This window comes from Camelus ferus, chromosome 15 (assembly GCF_009834535.1).
Source record: "Camelus ferus isolate YT-003-E chromosome 15, BCGSAC_Cfer_1.0, whole genome shotgun sequence".
In the NCBI taxonomy this organism is placed as follows: domain Eukaryota; kingdom Metazoa; phylum Chordata; class Mammalia; order Artiodactyla; family Camelidae; genus Camelus; species Camelus ferus.
This window is the reverse complement of record NC_045710.1, coordinates 7,011,491-7,031,765: the sequence shown is the minus strand read 5'-3', so window position 1 is coordinate 7,031,765 and position 20,275 is coordinate 7,011,491. Positions and strand designations below refer to the sequence as shown.

The following is a 20,275-nucleotide window of genomic DNA, read 5'->3' as shown; positions in this document are numbered from 1 at the left end:
TGTTGTCGTCTGATGTGTTTGAGTATCAAAGATGGAGGTCAAGGCCAGGCGCCCTGCAGCGTCAGTGGCACTTTTGTCAGAAGTCTCTGCCGCCTCAGCCCCTTTCAGGGCTCTGTCACTTAGGCCAGACTGCAGGGCTCCCAGTGCTCTGGAGGCAGCCGAAAAGGAGATGTGGGCGCTGGGGAGGGCTCAGGACACAGGGCAGGGGGAGTAGAGGGTGTCTGGGCCACAGGGCTAAGGGCTGGCACTGAGGACCAAGGTGCAGGAACTCTGGCCAAGACAGCCAAAGAGCCACTGACCATCACATCACTACGGCTGTCTGTGATCATCTCAGGGCCAAGAGCATCCTGCCCTCCATATCTTCTCTTCTCACCTCTTGTAAATTGCTCTGCTGCTCTGAACACCAGGAACCAGCTGTTCTTGGCCATGGACCTGAAATTCCTTAGTTCTGCGCTCTCTCCTGTGAGCCACTGGGGGCAGGGAAGGGAAGAGAGCAGGAGTGTGCTGGGCACCTGGCAGGGAGGAGAAGCTGCCTCTGGAAGACAGGGAGGCAGCATGAACCTCCTGTTCATCCTGGGTTTTGGATTGAGTCTCAGGTATGTCGAGGTGTCATTTCAGGTTTTCCCTGCAAAGGGAATCTAGATGGTTAACTAAGTGTCCCCCGTGGTTTCAGTAACCTCAGCTCATTCTCAGATGCCATGCTTTTGGTACAAGCTGTTACTGCTTTGGCACCTGCCGTAGGAATCACGCTGGCCTCCACCCTAATTAGATTGCTCGCCAGTGGACAGTTCCTTAACATTGGAAGAATAAAACAGGGAAGCAAATAGCTTTCTTCCAAGCATCAAAGGCTTATCAATAGCAGCAGTGACAACTATAGAAGCGTCTAGAATCTGAGTGTCTGCTGTGTGCCAGATGTGGACTTTCATTATTTCGTTCCATTTACCTGCTGAAGCTAGGAGGGTATTCCCATTTTGAGGTGGTCCAGGTTGGGAGTTCCTGGTCCTGCAACATGGCCGTGGACCCCCCCTTCACCCTCCCCATCTTAGACTCTGTTTATCCTGGGCCCCCAGGACCAGGTGTGAGAGAACTGCTTGAGCCTAGGGCCTGGCCCTTCTGGGAGTGATGGCTGCCCACAGGACAGACGGAACTCTCCTCTGGTGTGGAGCAATTGCTAATGGGTCCAAGGTTACCCGACCCCCAGCTTCACATGGACCTGTGAGCAAGAAGTGAGCTGGTGTGTCCCACTGCATGACTGTACCAATGTTGCAGGTAAGTGTGTTATAGCTCAGTGTTACAGTTCGGTGTTACAGCTCCGTGTTTCAGCTCAGTTGTAACAGCAACCTGGATCCAAACGAGAGACCAAGCAGCACTTGGTTGGAGAGTTGGAGAACTCAGGTTTATTACGCCAGCTGGCCTAGGAGAGTAACACTCCAAGCTCTGGACCCTGTAGCTTTACATAGGCTTTTATAGGCTGCCAGTTTACAATTTGCAACATTATATGGAAATAAGGTATAACAAAAGTTGACTAATTAGAAACAAGCTTTGTAGAAATGGACCAATCAGGAGGGAGAGAAATAACCAATCAGGAGTGAGAGAAATAACCAATCAGGAGTGAGTGCCATGCAAATGAAGTATTATAAATGGGCCAATCAGGGGTTAGCTCGGGAAACCAATAGAATTTTAGGGGTAAGTTCCATTTTCCTATAAGTAAGCCCTTTCAGCGGCAAAGAGTGAAATAGAGCCTCTCGGCCAGGGAGCCGGATGGTGCTGGCAGGAGAGTAGTGGTCCTGCCTGGGGTTTCCCACCTCACCAACAATACACTCTGTAAAAGGGCCCCCAAAGCTGTGTGATTCACTGGCTCAACTCAGGTCCCCTGCAGGCAGACTCGCCCTGCTCTGCTCCAGCCTCGCCCTGACCCTCACACAGATAACGAAAGAGATGAGAGACTGACCCGAGAGTCGGCCCTCTCAGCAGCCCCTGTGACTAATTTAATCCTTGCAACAACCTTGCAAAATCGGTACCATTATATCCCTATATGCGGCAGGCAGAAAACTGACCCCCTCCTCAAAGAAGTACGCGGGCAGGTAGGTCCCTGAGTCCTCTCCATCTCAGGTGTGAAAATGAGCCCACAGAGGCCTCTGACGTGAGGTGTGGAGCGAGGAGATCATGACCCCGGGCTGATCTGCGGGGTGCTGTCTGGGACGCTGGTGCCAGGTCTGCGACGGTGTCCCCACTCCCCCCACACCCCCCAGGGCGGCCCACCTGGCCCCCCTCCTAGACAGGTTGCAGCTCCTCTTCCAGCTTCTTTTTCCGGACTCCTTCCACGAAGAAGAAGTCCATGCCGACGAGGGCTTTCCCCAGGGGCGTGTCCACCCTGCTACCCACAACCTGGCTCGTAGAATTGGGGACCGTGTCAGAGAAGAGAGGCACGTACTCTGGCAACTGCACGGGCTCCTTCTTGTTGCCCTGAGGAGAGGGGACAGTTGGGTCACACACGGCAGGAAAACAGGAGAGGCCAGACGCTGGCTGGGGCCCTGAGTGTGGAACCCAGGACTCAGCTGTCCAGTCAGAGATGCCCACTTCATCCTCCTCACCCCCGGGCTCCCGACACAGATGCATCCCGGCCTCCCTCCACTGTGATGCTTGACCAGCAGAGACCGAGGGAGGGACCACATCTTAACCCTCTCTCCGTCCCCCTGACCTAAGACGCTGCCTCGCCCCTGGTGGGAGCAACACAAGGGTGGTTTTGGTTTGGGGTGAATTTTCACCTGAAGTCTAGCATACACGCACAAAAGTACACAAACCACAACTGTAGGACTCAACCAACTCCCCACACAGTGAGTGCCCGACCAGGCGCACCTGGATCAGGAAACAGAACAGGATCAGCCCCAGACACCTCCTTTTAACCCTCAGTCACTCTCTCCACCCTCAAGGCGGCCTGGTCTGACCTCCTAACGCCGGGGGTCGGCTTGCCTGGCTTTGAACTTTTCCTTAACGATCGATCGTGTGTCTTCCTTCAGGCTCCTTGAAGACCATGTTGTGAGTTTCACCCATGTTCCGAGTTTCACCCATTTTCCTGTGTGTTCCTGTTGTGGTTGTGGTTCATTCCATCTCTGTGCTATACGGTATCCTGTGTGTGACTTGGTCAATATTCCACAAGTCATTTACCTCTTCTGCCACAGAGGGGATTAGGGTTAGTTTCCAGTTTTGGGGTCTTAGGAGGGGTGCTGCCCCGAACATGCTTTCTGGCGACTTCTACAAGTGATGGATGGGTGAGTGAGTGAATGTGTAAATTACGACTAATCTGAGGAGCTCCCCCAACCCCTGCCCTTGTTTATGGTTAACTTTGTGCTTCCCCGTGTCGTGTCAAATAGAAGTGACAGGACCAGTTTAAAGAAATAGGATCCCAGCTCTCTGGGAAAGTCTGTGCCAAGGTGGCCCCACTGTCTGAGGGTGATGCAGATTTCAGGGGTCAGGTTGCTCATAAACAGCCCTGGGCAGGGAGAGACTGCAGGCTGGAAGCCTGAACAAGGAGCTCAGTGTAGGATTTCGGGTCCCATGAACTAAACTATTACAGGGCAGACAGCAACCTCGCAAGGCCAACAATGCAGACATCAGACCTCCCCTAAACTCCGCAAGGGCCACGTCAGCGAGGCCACTGCCTTGGTTGACTTGCTACATTGCTTAGTTTGTAGTTTGGTTCCCTGATCATGGTTTTTACAGCCAGATTCATTCTCCCATTTGCTCATTCCTCCAACATGAACTGAGTGCTAAATAGTTATTGGGTGCTGGGGAGAGGGGTGCAGTGATGAAGCCTTCTTTGGCCTTTCTCTGTCCTCGCTGGTTGCACCATTACACGATGTGCCCAAGGAATGGGTTAGAAGTGCTGGTGAGGGAAGGACAGATTGATCCGGTCACCCTTGCTCAGGAAGGAGAGATTTCAGACGGAGGCACTTGGGTGGGGTCTTGGAGGATGAATACGAAGCCATCCATCAGGCTGACAAAGTGGGGAGGTCAGTGCAGGCAGGGGACGCGCACGCGCAGAGCAAGGAGGGCCAGAGGGGGGCAGGGTTGGATCAGGGTAAATCATCCTGAAAAATGTATGTTTACCGAGGGACTTTTAGCCTGGGGGAGATGTGGTCAGCTTTGCGGTTTAGGAAAATTACTCTGGTACCAATGTGGAGAATGGCTTGGAGGTGGCGATATTAGCTGCAGAAGATTAATTTACAAAGTGTGTCTCCCACACCCCTCCTGTGTGTGGGGCAAACCTCACATCACTATGTTGCCGGCATCCTCATGCTGGGGAAAACATTTCAGCAACAGATGCTTATCATTTCCAGTTGGTTCCTCTTAATAAAATCTAGAAACATTGGGAAAAATCCATTTATAAGTGCTGTTCCTAAGTATCTTTTCCCACCAGACCCTGAGTTTCTTGAAACGAGGTTGTACTTTATCCATCTCTGTGTCCTCCAGCATCTAGCTCACAGTAAATCCTCAATAAATGGTACATGAATGAATAAACATCGCAAGCGCGAGAGTGTCGGACAGGAAGTGGTTTGTCTTACCATGGGGTCATAGTCTTTCAGGAAACTCCAGTTCTGAGCCCTGGAAAGGAAAACATGTTGGCGGCATGAGCCCTCTGTGACATTTTTACAATGGTTTTCCCTGGGTCAAGGGAATAAGTTGCTGCTGGAGCATTGAGTAGGTCATAGAGGAACTAAAATAACTAAGTGAAACAAACGCCAAGTGTCAACGAGGGTTTATGGTGTTTCCTGTACAATGAACACACGTTTCAAAAGAGTGGAAACTCTGATGCCCCAAGTGGAGCAGGTGCATCGGAAAGCTGTGATACCTTCTCACCCCCTGCCTCTGCAACATCAGAAAGCCGCTGAGGGGTCTGCCTGTATTTTGTGAAGGAAAACCAGTTTTCACTTCCCCAAAGCTTGGTGAGCGTCCAGTGAGGGTGGCAGAGGAAGGTGGGAGGGGTGGGGAACCTGACGATGAGGAAGACGGCCTTACCTGCGCTGATAGTTTAATTTTCAATCTATTTTTTAAAAGTCAAACAATTCTCTAAAACTTATAATAAAAGTCTCTGCCCTCGTCTTTACAGCCTCTGAACCCCACGGCCTACAGTCTCTTTCTTGGCTGTTTCTTCAAGTCTTTTCCCTCCAGATTCTGAAATAATGAATCTACACTGCCGTTTCTTGAGGTGCTGAAAAAGTAAAGTAACCTACTGGCTTTCTGCTATGGGAGATTCTGTTTTTTGTTTTTTAATGGAGGTACTGGGGATTGAACCCAGGACCTCGTGCCTGCTGAGCACGTGCTCCACCACTGAGCTGTATTCTCCCCACTATTATGAGAGGTTCTGAGTTAGCATTCTTGTGCCTTTCTTCTCCATTTCTTCCAGAATAATTGTATGCTAGATTTTGCTTCACTTGATGTGTACTGTGTCTGTCCTTCTCATGTGTCAGTACTGTTCATGGATAAACCAATCATACTCCTTACAGCACAATGTGATCCCAGTTCCTCTCTTGTGCAGCTTAGGATTTTTTCTAAAGTTAACAATGACATTTTCTGCCAATCATCTTATATTTCCTTGTACTAATCACGGATTCCAAACCCTCCAACACCTCTGTAAGCCCTCTCAAGATTACTTTCCACACAATCAAACGTATCAGGTTATGAACAATTTCTTTTAAAGGTTTTCTCAGAGGCTGTCCCCTCAGGACCCTGGGTCCTCGTGCTCCCGGACCACTGCGCTCCCGCCTCCCCTCCCCATCGCCCTGGGATGCCCCCTTTCTAGACCCCATGCCTTCCTTGCTTGTTCCCCCGTGGTTGTGGAGCAACCCCTCCCGTATCTGTGCATTCATGCGTTTCTAGGGTTCTAGAAAATTCTCAGACATTTCTGTTTCAAATATTTCATGTCCCCCATTCTCTCTTCAGGGAGCTCAGTTTCAAGGGAGCTGGGGTTCCAGCTCTTCTTTTGTGGTTTCCTTCTTACTGTTTTTCTTCCTTTTAAAAAAAAAATTAGGATAGTCTATGATCTTTAAACATTTTTTTTTTCAAATGGAAGTGGTGGGGATTGAACTTGGGACCTCATGTATGCTAACCACGCACTCTGCCTCTGAGCTATACCCTCCCCCTACATCTTATTGTTTTTCTGAGACATTTCTTTTTCTTTTTCTTTTTTTAAAGGAAACTTCCTTTATTCTATTTGTAGTTGGAAAAATGAAATGCGCTGGACGGCCCTCTGTTTGTAAACGTTCCCCGCATCTCAGCTCATACTGGAACACACACACAGGAACACACATATGAACACACACACAGGAGCACACACGTGCGCACACACACCCCCTCTCCAATCCATCAGCAATTCTGGTCATTCTCCCACCGAGGCATGCCTTGGATTCCTCCAGGGATCTCCAGCTCCACTTCCTACCCCCCCCCCCCCCCCCCGAGCTCAGGTCACCACGGACTCACTCACCCTGCTGTTGCCAGTTCTCAAATGTCACTTTGCTTGTCACCCCCGCCCCCATTTCAATTCATTCTAATCACAGCGGCCAGACTGGTCATTTAAACAGAAACCAGGTCACGTCCAGCTCTTGCTTAAGACTCTCCATGGAGCCTTGTTACATTTGAACCAAATGATCCAGACGTTGCTAAGCATGTGGTGGGTCCTACTTCTCTTCTTGAGGCTCCTGTCCCCTCACTGGCCTCAGCCACACCACGTTCTTTTTGTTCGGTCTTTTCCTCAGACACCGAACTCTTCCCCGGCTGCTTCTCTTACTTCTGATCTCAGCGTGGATGTCACCTCCTCAGAGAGGCCTTGGTGTGCTCCTGGAAGAACGGTGCCCATTCTGCCCTGCTGTCTTCCTCGTCACACCAGCCACACTTTTTTCCTTCTTGCTTCTCTGCCTGCTTTTTGGCTGCCTTGTCCTGAGAGTGAAGGCTCCGCGGGGGCAGGCCCAGGCCTGTCTTGCCTCCTCCAGCCTGACACGCTGGCTCTCCTAGCAACTTCTGGGCTGAGAGACGCTCAAAGGGATGCCCTCGGCTGGATCAGGGGGCCGGCATCCCTCCCCACACCACTGCCCGGCTTCCTAGCTGCCCTCCTCCTGCAGTTTATCCAACTGGAGGGATTATTGCAAAGTGCGGATGGGCTCCCAGGATGCACGACGAGGTGGGGGCTGCACCGGCCCCTGCTCTTGGCTCTACAGGCTGGAGTCCACCCCGAGGCTGGGCGCCCTCCCCTGGCCCGGCTCGTGCTATTGGCCCTGGGCCCAAGCACTTTTCCCTCAATGCCCTTTCCATGGCTGACTCCCTCTCACCCGCAGGTTCCTTTTTTTCCAGGGGCTTCCCAGACCCTGAGTGAGGCTGGGGGGCAGGGCAGGGCACTCACCAGCACCTCTGGCTCCTCCTCTCGGCCTCCAGGAGCTCCCTCCACAGCTGGTCCTGCTGCACACCTTCAGCTCCCAGGGCCCGGCGGGCCTGGTGGCCACCAGCAAGGGCCCTGCCCGCCACAGGGAGACTCCGGGCAGTGGAGGAGACTAAAGCTGGTGGCTTGGTTGAGGGCAGTCGGTACCCAGCTGATGTGGTTCTCTGGAGCCCAGGGGCGGGGCAGCATCCCCCCATGGGTGCAAGTATGTGTGTGTGTATGAGAGAGAGACAGAGACAGAGACAGAGGCTCCTCTCTGAGCTCAGACCTCTCCCAGGACACCCCCCTCCCTCCTAACCTTAGGAGAGCCTGTGTAGGGTCCTCCTCACTGCTTCCCTGGACCCCGAGCTCAGAGTGGCCGATGGGACCTTGGGGCTGGAGAGAGCAAGCTGTGTTTTGAGCTTCTGTCTGTGTTGACTGTTGTCCTGGGAACGGGCAGCTGCCCAGTGTGCCAGGGAAGAGGCGGGCCCTGTGTGTGTGTTGGAGGGATGTCTGAGTCCCAGGGTGGGGTGGAGAGAGCTGCTCCTGGTCTGTGGGTGCCCAGCTCAGCTGCCCCTCAGCTCTGCCTCCTGCCCCCCACTGGAGACCTCAGTACAGCATGGGGGAGGGAGGAAGGACCAAAGCCCTGACTTCTGGGGCAGTAAGCAAAGACGTGGACTCCTGCTTGAGTGTAGATCCTCAGAAGGAAACAAGGAGAGCCCCAGGGTGGGGATTAACGCTCTGAAGCTTCAGCCCTGTTTCTGCTCTGACCCACCCAGCCCTGCTTGCTCTGTGGCCCCAGGCCTCTCCTGCTCAGCTGCTCTCCTCCAACACCACCCCACAACCCAGGCTTCTGCCCCCGGACATCCTACGCTTCTGGACTGTGTCCGCTTCTTTTTCCCACTGTGTGTGTTGACAGATTCACAGTACCTTCCCTGAACCACGGGCAGACCCAGCTGGCCGTGTGCTCCCTTCTCTGCACGGCTGGAAGCAAACATATGGGCGGACGGCTGCATGCACACAAAGCCATGCAGCAGTGCAGAGGGGCGCACGAGATGTCCCAGGTGCGGCCACAGCTTAGGCAATGCGCCAGGGATGGCACTGTGCGCCTGCCCTGGGCACCTCTTCCGGATTCTGCTTTCATAAAGGAGGAACCAAGGAGCTGAGTCTTTATAGGTGAAAAGGATTTGCCAGGTGCAAGAACTGGGATGAGAGCAAAAGCTTGGATACAAGAGAGAACAGTGGTGTTTGGGCGCCAGCATCAGGGCTGGAGGGGAGGGGCCCAGGCCACAGCTGTTTAGAGCTGCGTGGGGGCAGAAGGGGCTGTTTAGTGGTGCACGGTGGGGACACTGCTGCCTTTAAGCCCACAGGGCAAAGATAATCAGGAAAGGTCCAGCAGCTGAGATGACATCACCTTGGGCCACGGTGAGAGCTGTCAGGCCACAAAGAACTGCTGGCACTTGAATGAGGAAGGGGCTGAGTGAGTGTGACCTTCTGGGACAACATCACTTGTTGTTGTTGGGGCTGGGACTCTGTCTCTCCTCCTCCCTCTGTTCTTCTTCCAGAGCTAAGATGAGAAGGGCTGGCATTTGGTGACTTTGAAATTTTCTCCAAAAAGAGGAACTGGGAGCCCTTTGGCCCAGAAACTGGCTTCCCTGGTGATTTTTCCCTCTTAGTGTTTGTGGCCTCAATGTAGCCAGGACAGGTCCCTGCTGTGCTCCAGGAGCGGTGGCTCTGATCTCCTCGAAACTCTGGAAGGGGTCCCATGAGTGTCTTCGGAGAGGGCAATGCTTGCTGTGTGGAAATCCACTCATAAGGCTGACTGCAGGCTGTGGCACAGAGTAGCTTGGAACAGCCTGGAACAGCCATGCAGTTTGCTCAGATACCTCAGCCTTGGTCCCCTGGCCAGAGATAAGGAACAGGACCAAAAAAGCCATCAGAGGCATCCAGGATGATCAGGTGCCTGCTATATGTAGAGGCTGAATGTTTCCATGGGGGATGGTTTTTAAAAATTAAAATTAAAAATTTATTTAGAAACTATTTCAGACTGATAGATGGTAGAGGGAAGGACAGATACGAGACAAAATAAATACAATAAGACATTAATTGTAGAATCTAAGGGATGGGTATGTGGGTGCCCATTGTGCCATTCTTTTAACTTTTCTATTTTTGGAAATGTAGCGCAAACAGTTTAGGTGCAGTGAGCTGTTCTTTTCAGGGACTGGAGGAAACCCTCCTGAAATCCAGGCTCCCAGGCACCAGTGAAGGGCCAGCCTTATGTGCCAGACGTTTGAGGACAGCAGTCTCGAGCCTGCTTTGTTAACTCTTCTCCACTTGTGCCACGTGGGCTAACACTTAACTACTCCCCATTTTCCCCAGGGGCGTCCCTGATCATTTCCAGCAATTAAGCACTCTACATTTTCAATACCAGTCTGAGCTCTGGGAGATGATTTAAATATCCCCTGATAGATAATTACAGTAAAATAGCATTTTTGTAGCACTTCAGGACTGAGAGTGTGCTTACCTGCATTTCTTCCCAAAGCATCAAGACAGCCTTGGGAGGGGGTGCTGATGGTATCTGGATTTGGGTGCAGAGCCTGGGGGCTCAGGAAAACCATCCCCCTCGCTGGTTACACAGGCAGGAAATGTGGAGCCAGGACCAGATCCCCTGCTGACTGCCATTCCTGGTCTCTTCTTAAATTGTTTGCAGAAGAAAAGTGTCTGTCATAAACAGCTTTGCTGTGGCTATGCACAGTATAAACTCAGTGGTTGGTATTCTGAAGGCTCTGGGTTCCTGGGATTTGAGGGTATTTTAAGCATTGGAAAAAATATTCTGGGGGCATCGATTTTTCTTTATTCTCTAACTTCCCACTAATGGGCTGAGTGCATTTTAGGAGAAAGTTGTTACTGGGGATGATTGCAATACTCATCTCGGGCAGCAGGGGGCAGCCTGTAGCTTTGCATCCTCCTTCCCGCCTAGAATCACCAATTACCTCTCCTACCATCATCCCAGGGCACCGGAAAGAAGTCAAGCAACTTTAAGGTTTGAGATACTGTGAAAATGAGTGTAATGTCCAAAGAAGGAACCCAGCAGTGGGCCTGAGGGAAAGACGTGCTGGACAAAGGGCCCTCAGTTAACAGTGGCCTCGGGTTGGGGTGATGCTTTATTTACAACAGGTAGGGCCCAGGCACCGACCAGTGGGAAAGGACTGGAGGCCTCCCGCTGCGCAGGTGTGCAGAGGTGAGAGGTGGGGGCAGCAGCTATTTTCCAGCCAGTAGGGCGTGATGTCAACGTTTTAACAACTGCGCCAGTACTTGCGGGCTGAATATCCCCCCGGAGGGGGTCTGTGGTGCCTGACTTGAATGGTGTTAAGACCCCTTCCAGCCCCCAAACTATGGTTTCTGTGGCTCAGAGGATTGTTTTTTTCCCCCAAGACAGGGACACTATGACATTGGATCAGGCTGCCTTCCCTTTTCCCTTTTGAGCCCCCGTCTGTGTCCTCATGACTTTCCTACCAGACTGACCGCGCAGGTCTGTGCCCCTAGGAGCCCGATCTGTCAGACCTCCCCCTGCTCCAGGCTGGGCCCCAGGCCCCCTGCTGGTTGTGGTCCCCCTGGCGGTCCCTGACCCGGGCTGTGCTGGGGCTGGGGTGGCTGGGCAGGTTGGGGACCATGGAGGAGGAGCCCCTGGCCAGGTAGAGAGCCGGGGATTTGTACCAGGCAGACCCCGTCCTAGCGCGGGCCTCCCCCTCTGCGTGACCTTGGCTGAGCTCTGTGTGACCTCCGTCTTCCTCCCCTGGAGTCACTGCGCTGTGACTTCATCCTGTAGTCTGATTTGTCTTCACCCCAACTGACAGATGAAGACACAGAGGCCCAGGGAGCTTGCCTCTCCAAGTGGGAAAACTGTGCAGCTTGGGATCAGTCCCACATCGAGTCCTCCCAGGGCTCCTGTTCTGCGACCTCTTCTTCCTCCCTCTCCGAGTGGGACTCTTCTTTTCCAAACAAGGGAGTCAGGGGAGCCTCTTTAAAGAAAACTGCTTGGCTGATTTTTTTAGGAGGAAGTCATATCTGAAGCAAATGCTGAGGGATACAAGAGTTAGCTTTTGGGCGGCAAAACCAAATGGGTGGGAAAATATTTTGTTTATTGATGCAACTTTCACAATATCCTGCTTATTATTTTGCCAATATTAGCCTTGTTTTGATTACCGCAAAGGCCAACAGCTGCCTCAGACACGTTGGTTCTACAAGCTGGTGGGGAGTCTGTAAATCAGAAGGGACCCCTGGGGAGCAGCACAAACTCAGCCCGGTCCTGGAAAGCCCTGTAAGACTCTGCAGATGCTCCTGGAAGGAAGTGCTTGCTCCAGGTTATCAACTCTAATGGTGCCTTTGAACTATGGGTGATGAGTGCCTCCCGGGAGTGAAGATCTGTTTGCACTTGCATCTTGTAAATTCTCCTGGGAACAAGAGCACTAGAATGGGATGCCTCCTGCATTTTGCATTAGGGCTGAAATCTGCTTAGTGACTTTACATGCAGGAAGGTGGTAAAATATGATGATTAAGAGCAAGCACTTAGGGGTCAGACCTGAAAGCCAGTGCGGGCTCCTGCCCTCAGTAGCGCTCAGAATGCTGAGAACAGCTTTGCTAGTGAAGGCCCTTGTTTGCAGATGGCATCAGACAAGCTTCCTTAATGGGGTGGACTCCGTCTGAATCTCCTTTCTGCTACTTTATAGCTCTCCTCTCTAAGTCTCTGTCCCACCCTCTCGGAAGGTGGCAATAATAGCGGTCACCCCAGAGGGTCGTGACAACATGAAACATCCCACATTGTGTGTCAAGCTCTTAGCGAACTGCCTGGCAGCTCTTAAGAATGATGCTGGCTAATATTGTCATGATTGTGTTGCAGCCCACAATGCAGAATGACCCCAGGAGCATTCCTGTGCCCCCACTGCTGGGGTCACGTGGCTTCCTGCGGCCGGGAGCGCACTCCCACCCAGCAACCCAAGGCCATCTTGGAAAGGAGCCTCGTGATTGGTCTCATGCTGGGCGATGCTGGAGAGCGAGTTGGTCATTTTGCAGCTGCAGCATGGTTTCCCAACTTTTTTGTTCTGTTGGCTTCATCCATGTCCTGTTGGAAATCTCATGTGCCCATTAGCGGGGCTAATTTTCACTTTCCCAGTGATTATACAGATCTTAGCTATCAAAGTCTTGGATCTCACTGAGGTCAACACATGATCATTCTTCCCAATAAATAGAAACTGGAACAAAACTTAGCAGCAGCCTTATGACAGCACCTGGGTTCTACCTGGACTCCAGCGCCACCAACCTGGCCCCACCTTACATCTCCACGTTTTTTGTACCCTGGGACTCTCTCTTCTGTGGTTGGCTCTTACTTGATCTCAGTGCCAAAACCGTCCCTTTCATGACCTGCTAATAACGCGCTCCTGCCCAGCTCACTGCCAGTCTGTCTCATTACTACTTTCTTCTTAGTGTCGTTAGCTCATATTATTTTGTTCATTGTTTCCCTCATCTGAGACAAAACACCACAGATGCATTTCCACCTCGAATGGTGCCTGGCCGGTAGTGGTGCTCAATAAACAGTTGTGGAGGGAAGGAAGGAGGAAAGAATGTCCCCACACATGGTCCATAGGATTGTAAGGGATGGGAGGAAGAGCTTGACATCTTGGGTCCAGCATCTGTCTCAAGCCAGTGGTCCCTTCTGCAGCCTCCTTGCTTCTGTTGGACCACATCCACTGCAGAGAGCTCTCCATTATGACATGTCCTGTTACAAATGCTTTTCTGAGAGAGGCACTGAGCTTCTCTCACTGGCCTCCATTCTGCCCCCTAGAACTGCTGAGAACAAGACCCATGATGGCCTCTAAGTAACTGTGGATGCTCTCAGACCTCCAGTGAGCCAGCTTTTCTCCAAGACAGGCCCTCCAGTCTCTTTAAACATTCCTCCCATAACATGGTTTCTAAGTGAATCAACTTCATCTCTGTCAGGGACCCTGAAAAATTTGCAGGGTGTCCTTCAGAGGTACTGGGAACCCCCTGATATTATCTGTAACGTTCTCTGTAGGTGTGCAGTTTGGGGGTGGGAAGGCGAGCTGTAGGTTTCATCAGCTTCTCAAAGATCTTCCACCTCGGAGTCACACAGACGTTTCCAGAAGCCCTATTGGATCTAGATGGGCCTTCAGGCCAGGCCGCTCTCCACAGGAAGCAGGTGGATCTGTTTCTCCTCACTGATGACCACTCAGTCTAGGTAGCACTTCCCGTTTTAATGACTCGCTTTCACATTCAGCATTTCCCGGAGTCCTCATAATGCAGTTTCTCCTGTGTGATTAATTCTCCTTCTGTGAATGAGAAAACAGGGCTCCCAAAGCATAGGTTTTAAACTATTTTGAGTCTGTGTGGTTAGATATATCAGCCTTAAGACTGCGATACCTAGCTACCACTTTTCATCATTATGTAGTAAGTTTGTACACAGTTGTAGAAAGCACATGTCTTTTTTCTTCTATTAATATAACTATATTCATTTTCTTTTGATAAATATTTTCCTGCTATTTTTTCCCAGACATTTATTTTAAATGTGAGTCCTTATGTTTGGGTGTCTCTTATAAATAGTGTAAGGTTTGTCCCAAATAAAAAATCCAGCTTGAGAACTTCTGTCTTTTAACTAGCAAGTTTAATTCATTTATATTTATTATAATTACTGATACTTGGATTTTTTTCCATGATCTTATTTTGTACTTTCTGTTTACTCTGCTTTTTGAAATTTCCATTTCCTCTCTTGTTAGGAAATAAACTCTATTTCTCTTCCTAAGCTCTTTGATAATTGCCTATTGTTTTAGGGGTTGTCTTTAAAATTCTAGCACACATACTTAAGTTCCAAAGCTCTGTAATTTTTCTATCCTTCTCCCAAACATCTGTTAGGCCTGCTGAAATGCTGTGCTGGCTGGCCTGTGGGTATAGGCCTTTGGAGATACCACATCTGGCTCACAGATCCCAGCAGCACCATCATACACCTGTAGGTATGTGGGCAGCTTGGGCTGGGAAGTGTGGTTTGGTGACATCAGCCTCCCTTGTTGTCACACTCAGGCCACCAGCTGCCATCTGTCATTATTCATCTCTAGACGCTGCTGCTGCTGTTTTTGTTTTTAAAAAGAACTGTGGGAAGATGTGGACAATTTTTCTTGCTGAAATAAAGATGATTTAGTTCCATGTCATCCCCTGGGCTGTCACCCTAATGACCTGATTAAAATGGAATGAGATGGGTTCCCAGTGACTGCGCACCGACTCCCAGCAATTAGGTCTTTTCTTTTCACTAATCATATAAAAACTACACCATGCTGGAATTTTGCTCAAAACTGGTCAGTCTTGCCAGCAATTTGTTCCTAGATTTCACTTTTCCTCCGTTCTTGAAAACTGGCATTTTCCCGTCTTGTCTACGGACCTCTTTCTTCCTCTCTTGATTTCTTACGTGTTCTTGCATTTGATTTGTAATGAGGATCTTCCACTTTCCTGGAAGATCTATGAATTGTCTAGTTCAAACACTGTAAAATTAGTTAACATGACCAGAAACATTCTTTACCATCTCTCTCTTATCTGGAGTGATGACGCTGCACCGTCTATGATGTGAGAAGTCTGGTAACAAAGAGTGTAAGATCAGAGTTGCAGTCACATCAGTAGACCGGGACAAGGACTGAGCTATTGAAAAAACCAGCCCGCCCTCCCCCCTGCAGTGAGGAATGAGTAAGATTCAGGTTAAACCTCAGGACCAGGAAAGGGAAGGGGGTGGGTGCTGAGAATTATTTAACCCCTTCCTTCCCAAGCCCTGCCAGACCCGTTCACAAATCCCACAGCCACCAGAAGCATCAGTGCTGACTAGGACTGTGAAGAGCTGCCTCCAATTGGTTTTGTAACCTGTGGAATTTAATTATTTGTTCATATATGGACTCATCAATCTTTTAAAAAATATATATATATTTTATTTCTCGGTATATACAGAGTAACTGCCCCTTATGGTATAGTTTTCTCATCTGTAAACTGAGGTGAAGGGGTGGGCTAAATGGTATCTCAGGAATGCTCTAACCCCTGAATTACAACTGACTCCAGCTACAGCGGCGACGTGGAAGAACTAAGGCCGGACAGAAAGGGGGCCCAGGTCAGAGGGAGGTGTGGCTTCTGTCCTCCGGGAAGACAGGGCGGACCCCAGTGCTGATTTCCCCGCTGCCATCCTGGCGTTGGGCTCACGTGCACTTTTCTTTCAAACTGGGAAGGTGATTTTACGACGGGAGAGGACAGGGAGCTTGGCTGCTGTGTGCGGATCAGCGCCGCCGCCCTGGATTTTCTCTACTCGCTCCTTCCGCGCTTGTTCCTTCGCCTTCCGTGGAGCCCAGAAAAATCATTGCAAATGTGCAGCAAGATTCTGGCAAAGCAGGGAAATTCCGTAACAAAAATATTTCCTTTAATATTTTAGTTGGGAATGCAGGCAGCTGTTAGAGGCTCTGAGGCTGAATTCCAGAAGTAAGGCAGAGTGACTGACAATCTGTGCACAGTTTGACGTGGAGTTTCCCTTTACTGCCCGCAGATGGGAGTTGACTCCCGGGTGGGTGGCCTTGGTGGGGAGCATGGGCCTGGCCTCTAGCAGAGGCCCAACAAATCTCTCTCTGGGGAAGGAATAAATAAATAACTGAAAATAGCTAAAAGTCACCCAGGCCAAGGATTATACCCCAGGAGGTCACTGAAGCAGGAGGAAGTTCCCACATCTGCTCACAGACGGAATCAGGTATGGTTCTGGAATGTTCTGGGCAGGAGCATCATCTTTGGAGCAAGCTTGTCCTGTCACCCTGTGGCTGTGAGGGGGACCCTCCTTTGGCTGCACGCGGTGTGTTGGGGGCCCGTCTCCCCAGGCAGGGTGGGTCCCCCAGGAAGCTCGCCCTGAGACAGAGTTCAGGCAGTTTGGTGGGGGCAGTGCTCCGGGATCACAGTCTGTGGGAGGAGGGAGGGCAGCCCAGCTGGTTGGAGGGAGAAGCTGAGCAGCGACGCCTGACAGTGGGGGTCTCAGCTACGCCCAGGGACGCTCTGGGGCCAGAACAGCCCTTCACAGTTGTCCCAAGTTGGAGCAAGGGGCCAGGCCTTTATAACCCCATCAGGACCATCTCGGGATGCAGGCTGCGCCCAAAGAGGGACATGTTAGGGGTTCAGCTGTGTCTCTCCAAAAAGATGTATTGAATTCCTCAGGCCCCTGCACCTGTGAATATGAGAGAATCTGCTGCTACAAAACAAAACAAAACAAAAACAAGGCTCACAGGGATATTATCACTGTGGGGCAGAGTGAGCAAGTAAGACATGCTGTCAGAAAGGAAATTCAAAGTCGGACTGAATGCTTTTCATTAATTAATTCATTCACACACTTTCTTCACTTTACAAATATCCATTAAGCACCTGCTATTTGCTAGACTGGGGGCCAGGATAGGCGTCATGAGCCCTCAGCCAGGTGCTAAATGGCTTTTCTGGGGTCACCAGCTGGTCAGGGCAGGGCAAGGACCAGAACTGGGGGCTCCTGCCCTCCTGTGCTTCCCTGGACAAACCTGCCTTCTTTTCCTGTGGGATCTAGACTAGCAGCTTCGTTCCCTGCCTGCCTGCCAGGGTCCTGGCCACAGGCACTAGCTGTAATGTGATGGCATAATTACAGAAATGGATAACACCCCGAGTTTCCTTAACCACCCTGATCTAATCATATACAACCCCAGAACACATTGTAATAATTTGTCACCCATTTTCCAAGGTAGAATGCACGAACTCTTAATTATAAGCCCCGGGCTAGAGATGAGTAAATAAAAGTGCATGCCAGTCTGAATGCTATAATTAGAACTACCATTTGGCTAAAGAAAAGTAGAGACATTTTAATTCCAGGCCTCTGCTTGAATGTGGAGTTGCTGCTAGGAAACAGCCCTTGTGTGTTAACACATTAAGTTCTGAGCAGGCGGTGGCCCTGTGAGAAGGCAGCTTTCTGTAAGTGGGGCTGGGATGTACCCTACATGCAGCTGGATATTTCAATTCTGTGTTTATTTCCCAAAGCCAAGTTAACGTGATGATTAGTATTTTTCCAACTTTTTTGACAGCTACTTTGAATGATAATTTTGCCTAAAATGCCTCACACTATTTGTGTAACAGGTTGGCATTGTTCATTGTCAATAACAGATCGGGTGGTAATGGGATGGACATACATGATCTATTAATTCATTTACTATTTTTTCTCAAGTATCCTGCTTCATGCCAAGCACTGTTCTAGGCAGTGATTAACCCAATGACTTGCTTTCACGGAGCTTACTTTTTAGTGAATGGAGACAGATAAGATAAACAATAAACAAGTATGTAGCTAAGTGCATAATACACAGGAAACGTCCGATGGTGGTAAGTTCTCCAAACAAATAGTCAGGATCAGGGGATAAAGAGCGATGAAGGTGGGTGATGTCTTAGGTAAGGTGACTGGGGTCCATCCTGATGATCTGACATTGCAGCAGAGACCTGAATGAGATGAGGGAGTGATGGAGAAAGAGCATTCAAATAGAGGGAACAGTAAGTGCAAAGGCCCTGAGGCAGCTGGGGCAGGCGTCTGCCTGGAGTGTCCAAAGATCAGCAAGAAGTCCAGTGTGCCTGGAAAAGAGTGAGCCAGGGGAGGTGGTCAGGAAATAAGATCAGAGAGGGAGCCTGGGCCAGATCAGATAGCCGGAGGGCTGCAGTGCACATGTGGATTTTACTCTGAGGAAGATGGGAGCCACTGCAGGATTTTGAGCCAAGGAGTGACGTGATTCAACTTTGGTTTTAAAACAATCATTCTGCCTTTTGTCTGAAGAGTAGATGATGGGGGCAGGGTAGGGGACCGAGTGTGTAAGGAGACAGCCGCCGGGGAGGCTGTATGCCTCTTTCGACGAGCACCTCTCGTTGGGTGATTAGCGCGGAGGCTAATGAGCAGGACTGGAGCCAGTCATGGCTGTGTGGTCCTGGACAAGTTGCCAAACCTCTTTGTGCCCCATTTACTCACCTGTAAAATGGGGACAGTACCATTACCTTCCTCAGTGTTTCTCAGAGTATGGCCCTCAAGCCAGCAACATCCTCCTCACCCAGGAGCTTACTGGAAGTACAAATTCTCAAACCCCACTGCAGATCTGCTCTTTAGGAAACCCTGGGAATGGGATTGCCAAATAAATTACAGGACATCCAGGTGAACTTGACTTTCAGATAGACCGTGAATACCATCCATGCAGTTATGGGTCATCCTCATCCATGTCTGGGCGGTGCCAGCAATCAGCATTTTAAGAGATCCTTCAGGTGATTCTGAAGGGTGCTGACATCTGAGGACACTGTTGTCCCTCACCTTGGTTCTGGAGGTTTCTGGAAGCTTAGCACAGTGCCTGGCACTGGGTCAGCACTCCGTAGCTGTCACTATGACCCACGAGCACTGGCTGACGCCAGGGACTTTGGAGCCTTGAGATGGAGTGACTTGGCTGCGAGCACATGGTGGGTGCAGCCTCTTTCCCACGAGGAATCTTCCGGGGCGCGGAAGCTTTGGAGATGTTCAAAGTGCCCTCGTCAGGGTGCCTGAAATCGTTCCCCTCTCTCCATCTGTCAGGTTGATGTTGAGGACCGGAAGGGGGTGCACACCCTCCCCCTGGACTCAGGGATTTGGAATTGTGGGGGTTCTCCTTATTTTGCTGTGACAATTGCGCCAACGCAGTAACCAAAAGGTACACAGTCTAGAAGCCAGCTTGCTAATGACAACGCTGGTGAGAACAGGTTTCTGTGTCTGGATTGTTTTGGTCAGCTCTGCCCAGCTCTTGAACTGAGTGGGTGTGTGGGCCTGAAAGAATTACCCTCATAAAAGTTAAGTGGGTCAGACAATAGGGGTGACGTTTGTTCCAGCAGACAGTGTGAAAACACCCTTCCTGGTCTCTTTGGAAATAACAGACACATGCATCCTGATCACGTTCTGAGAGAAGATGGCAGCAGCGTCTCCGACTGCAGTGCGCAACTGAGAAGCTCCGGCCAGATAGGTTTTAAAAGAAAGATTTCAATTATGAAGGAGAATCACCTGTTAGTCGAATTGAATTTTCTTTTCTCCCAGCTCCTCAGTGGCTAAGTGCACCGTTAGAGCCAGCAAGCGCTCCTGTTTTTCCGCGGACTTGCAGCCCTCGGGAGATGTGGAATTCCAGCCGTCTGCGCAAAGGCTTCCTTCCTTTCTTCCTTCCTTCCTCCTTCCCTCCCTCCCTCCTTTCCTCCTTTCTCTTTCTTTCACCATCAGTTGTTGAAGACTTGTATTTTCTCTGTCCCAGCCCAAGTCTTGGTGGGGCTTGAGAACCTGCATTTCTAACAAGCTCCAGGTGATGCCGATGCTCCTGGTCTGAAACTACACTTTGGGATGGGGAGATGTCCGGCCACCAGCATCTCCAGCGCACGGCCAGCTTTGGTACAGGGGTGAGCTCTGGAGGGCAGGGCCTGTCTGAAATGTTGTATGCCTGGTGTGATGGCTATCGAGTGAATGAATGACGCTTGGTGTCTGGGGCTCAGTATGCAATGAACAATTGTTCATTGCTTTAAATGATTAAATGAAGAGGAATTGGGTGACCCTTAAACTCTATAATAAAAAGTGAGTTTTATCCGACAGGAAGATCACAGTCGACTCTGATTTATATATAACACAATCTCCTCCACCATAGGCATCCCTTTAAGTAATCAGCTCTTCTAAACACATTCCAAGCAAGATCCATTGGTCAATTTTTTCAGAGTTTTTGGGAATCCACTTTTTCTCACGGTGTGAGTGCGGCTCCGTGGGCTCAGGACCATCTCCTAGCATTTCCCTGGCAA

General features: G+C 50.5%; 1 protein-coding gene across 2 annotated transcripts; it reads right to left on the bottom strand.

Annotated features, from left to right (window-relative positions):
* Positions 1-1,505: 1,505 nt before the first annotated feature.
* On the bottom strand, positions 1,506-7,839 carry C15H2orf50 (chromosome 15 C2orf50 homolog). Of its 2 annotated transcripts, XM_006191879.3 has the most exons (3): positions 7,397-7,839; positions 4,566-4,605; positions 2,165-2,466 (listed from the first exon to the last, which is right to left on the bottom strand). In XM_006191879.3, exons 1-3 carry the CDS (start codon positions 7,627-7,629, stop codon positions 2,275-2,277), a joined length of 465 nt encoding a protein of 154 aa, XP_006191941.1. In that variant the 5' UTR covers positions 7,630-7,839; the 3' UTR covers positions 2,165-2,274. The 2 variants fall into 2 exon arrangements, with proteins under 2 accessions (XP_014420820.1, XP_006191941.1); XM_014565334.2 differs by lacking the exon at positions 4,566-4,605 and having other exon boundaries at positions 1,506-2,466.
* Between the last annotated feature and the right edge of the window lie 12,436 nt (positions 7,840-20,275).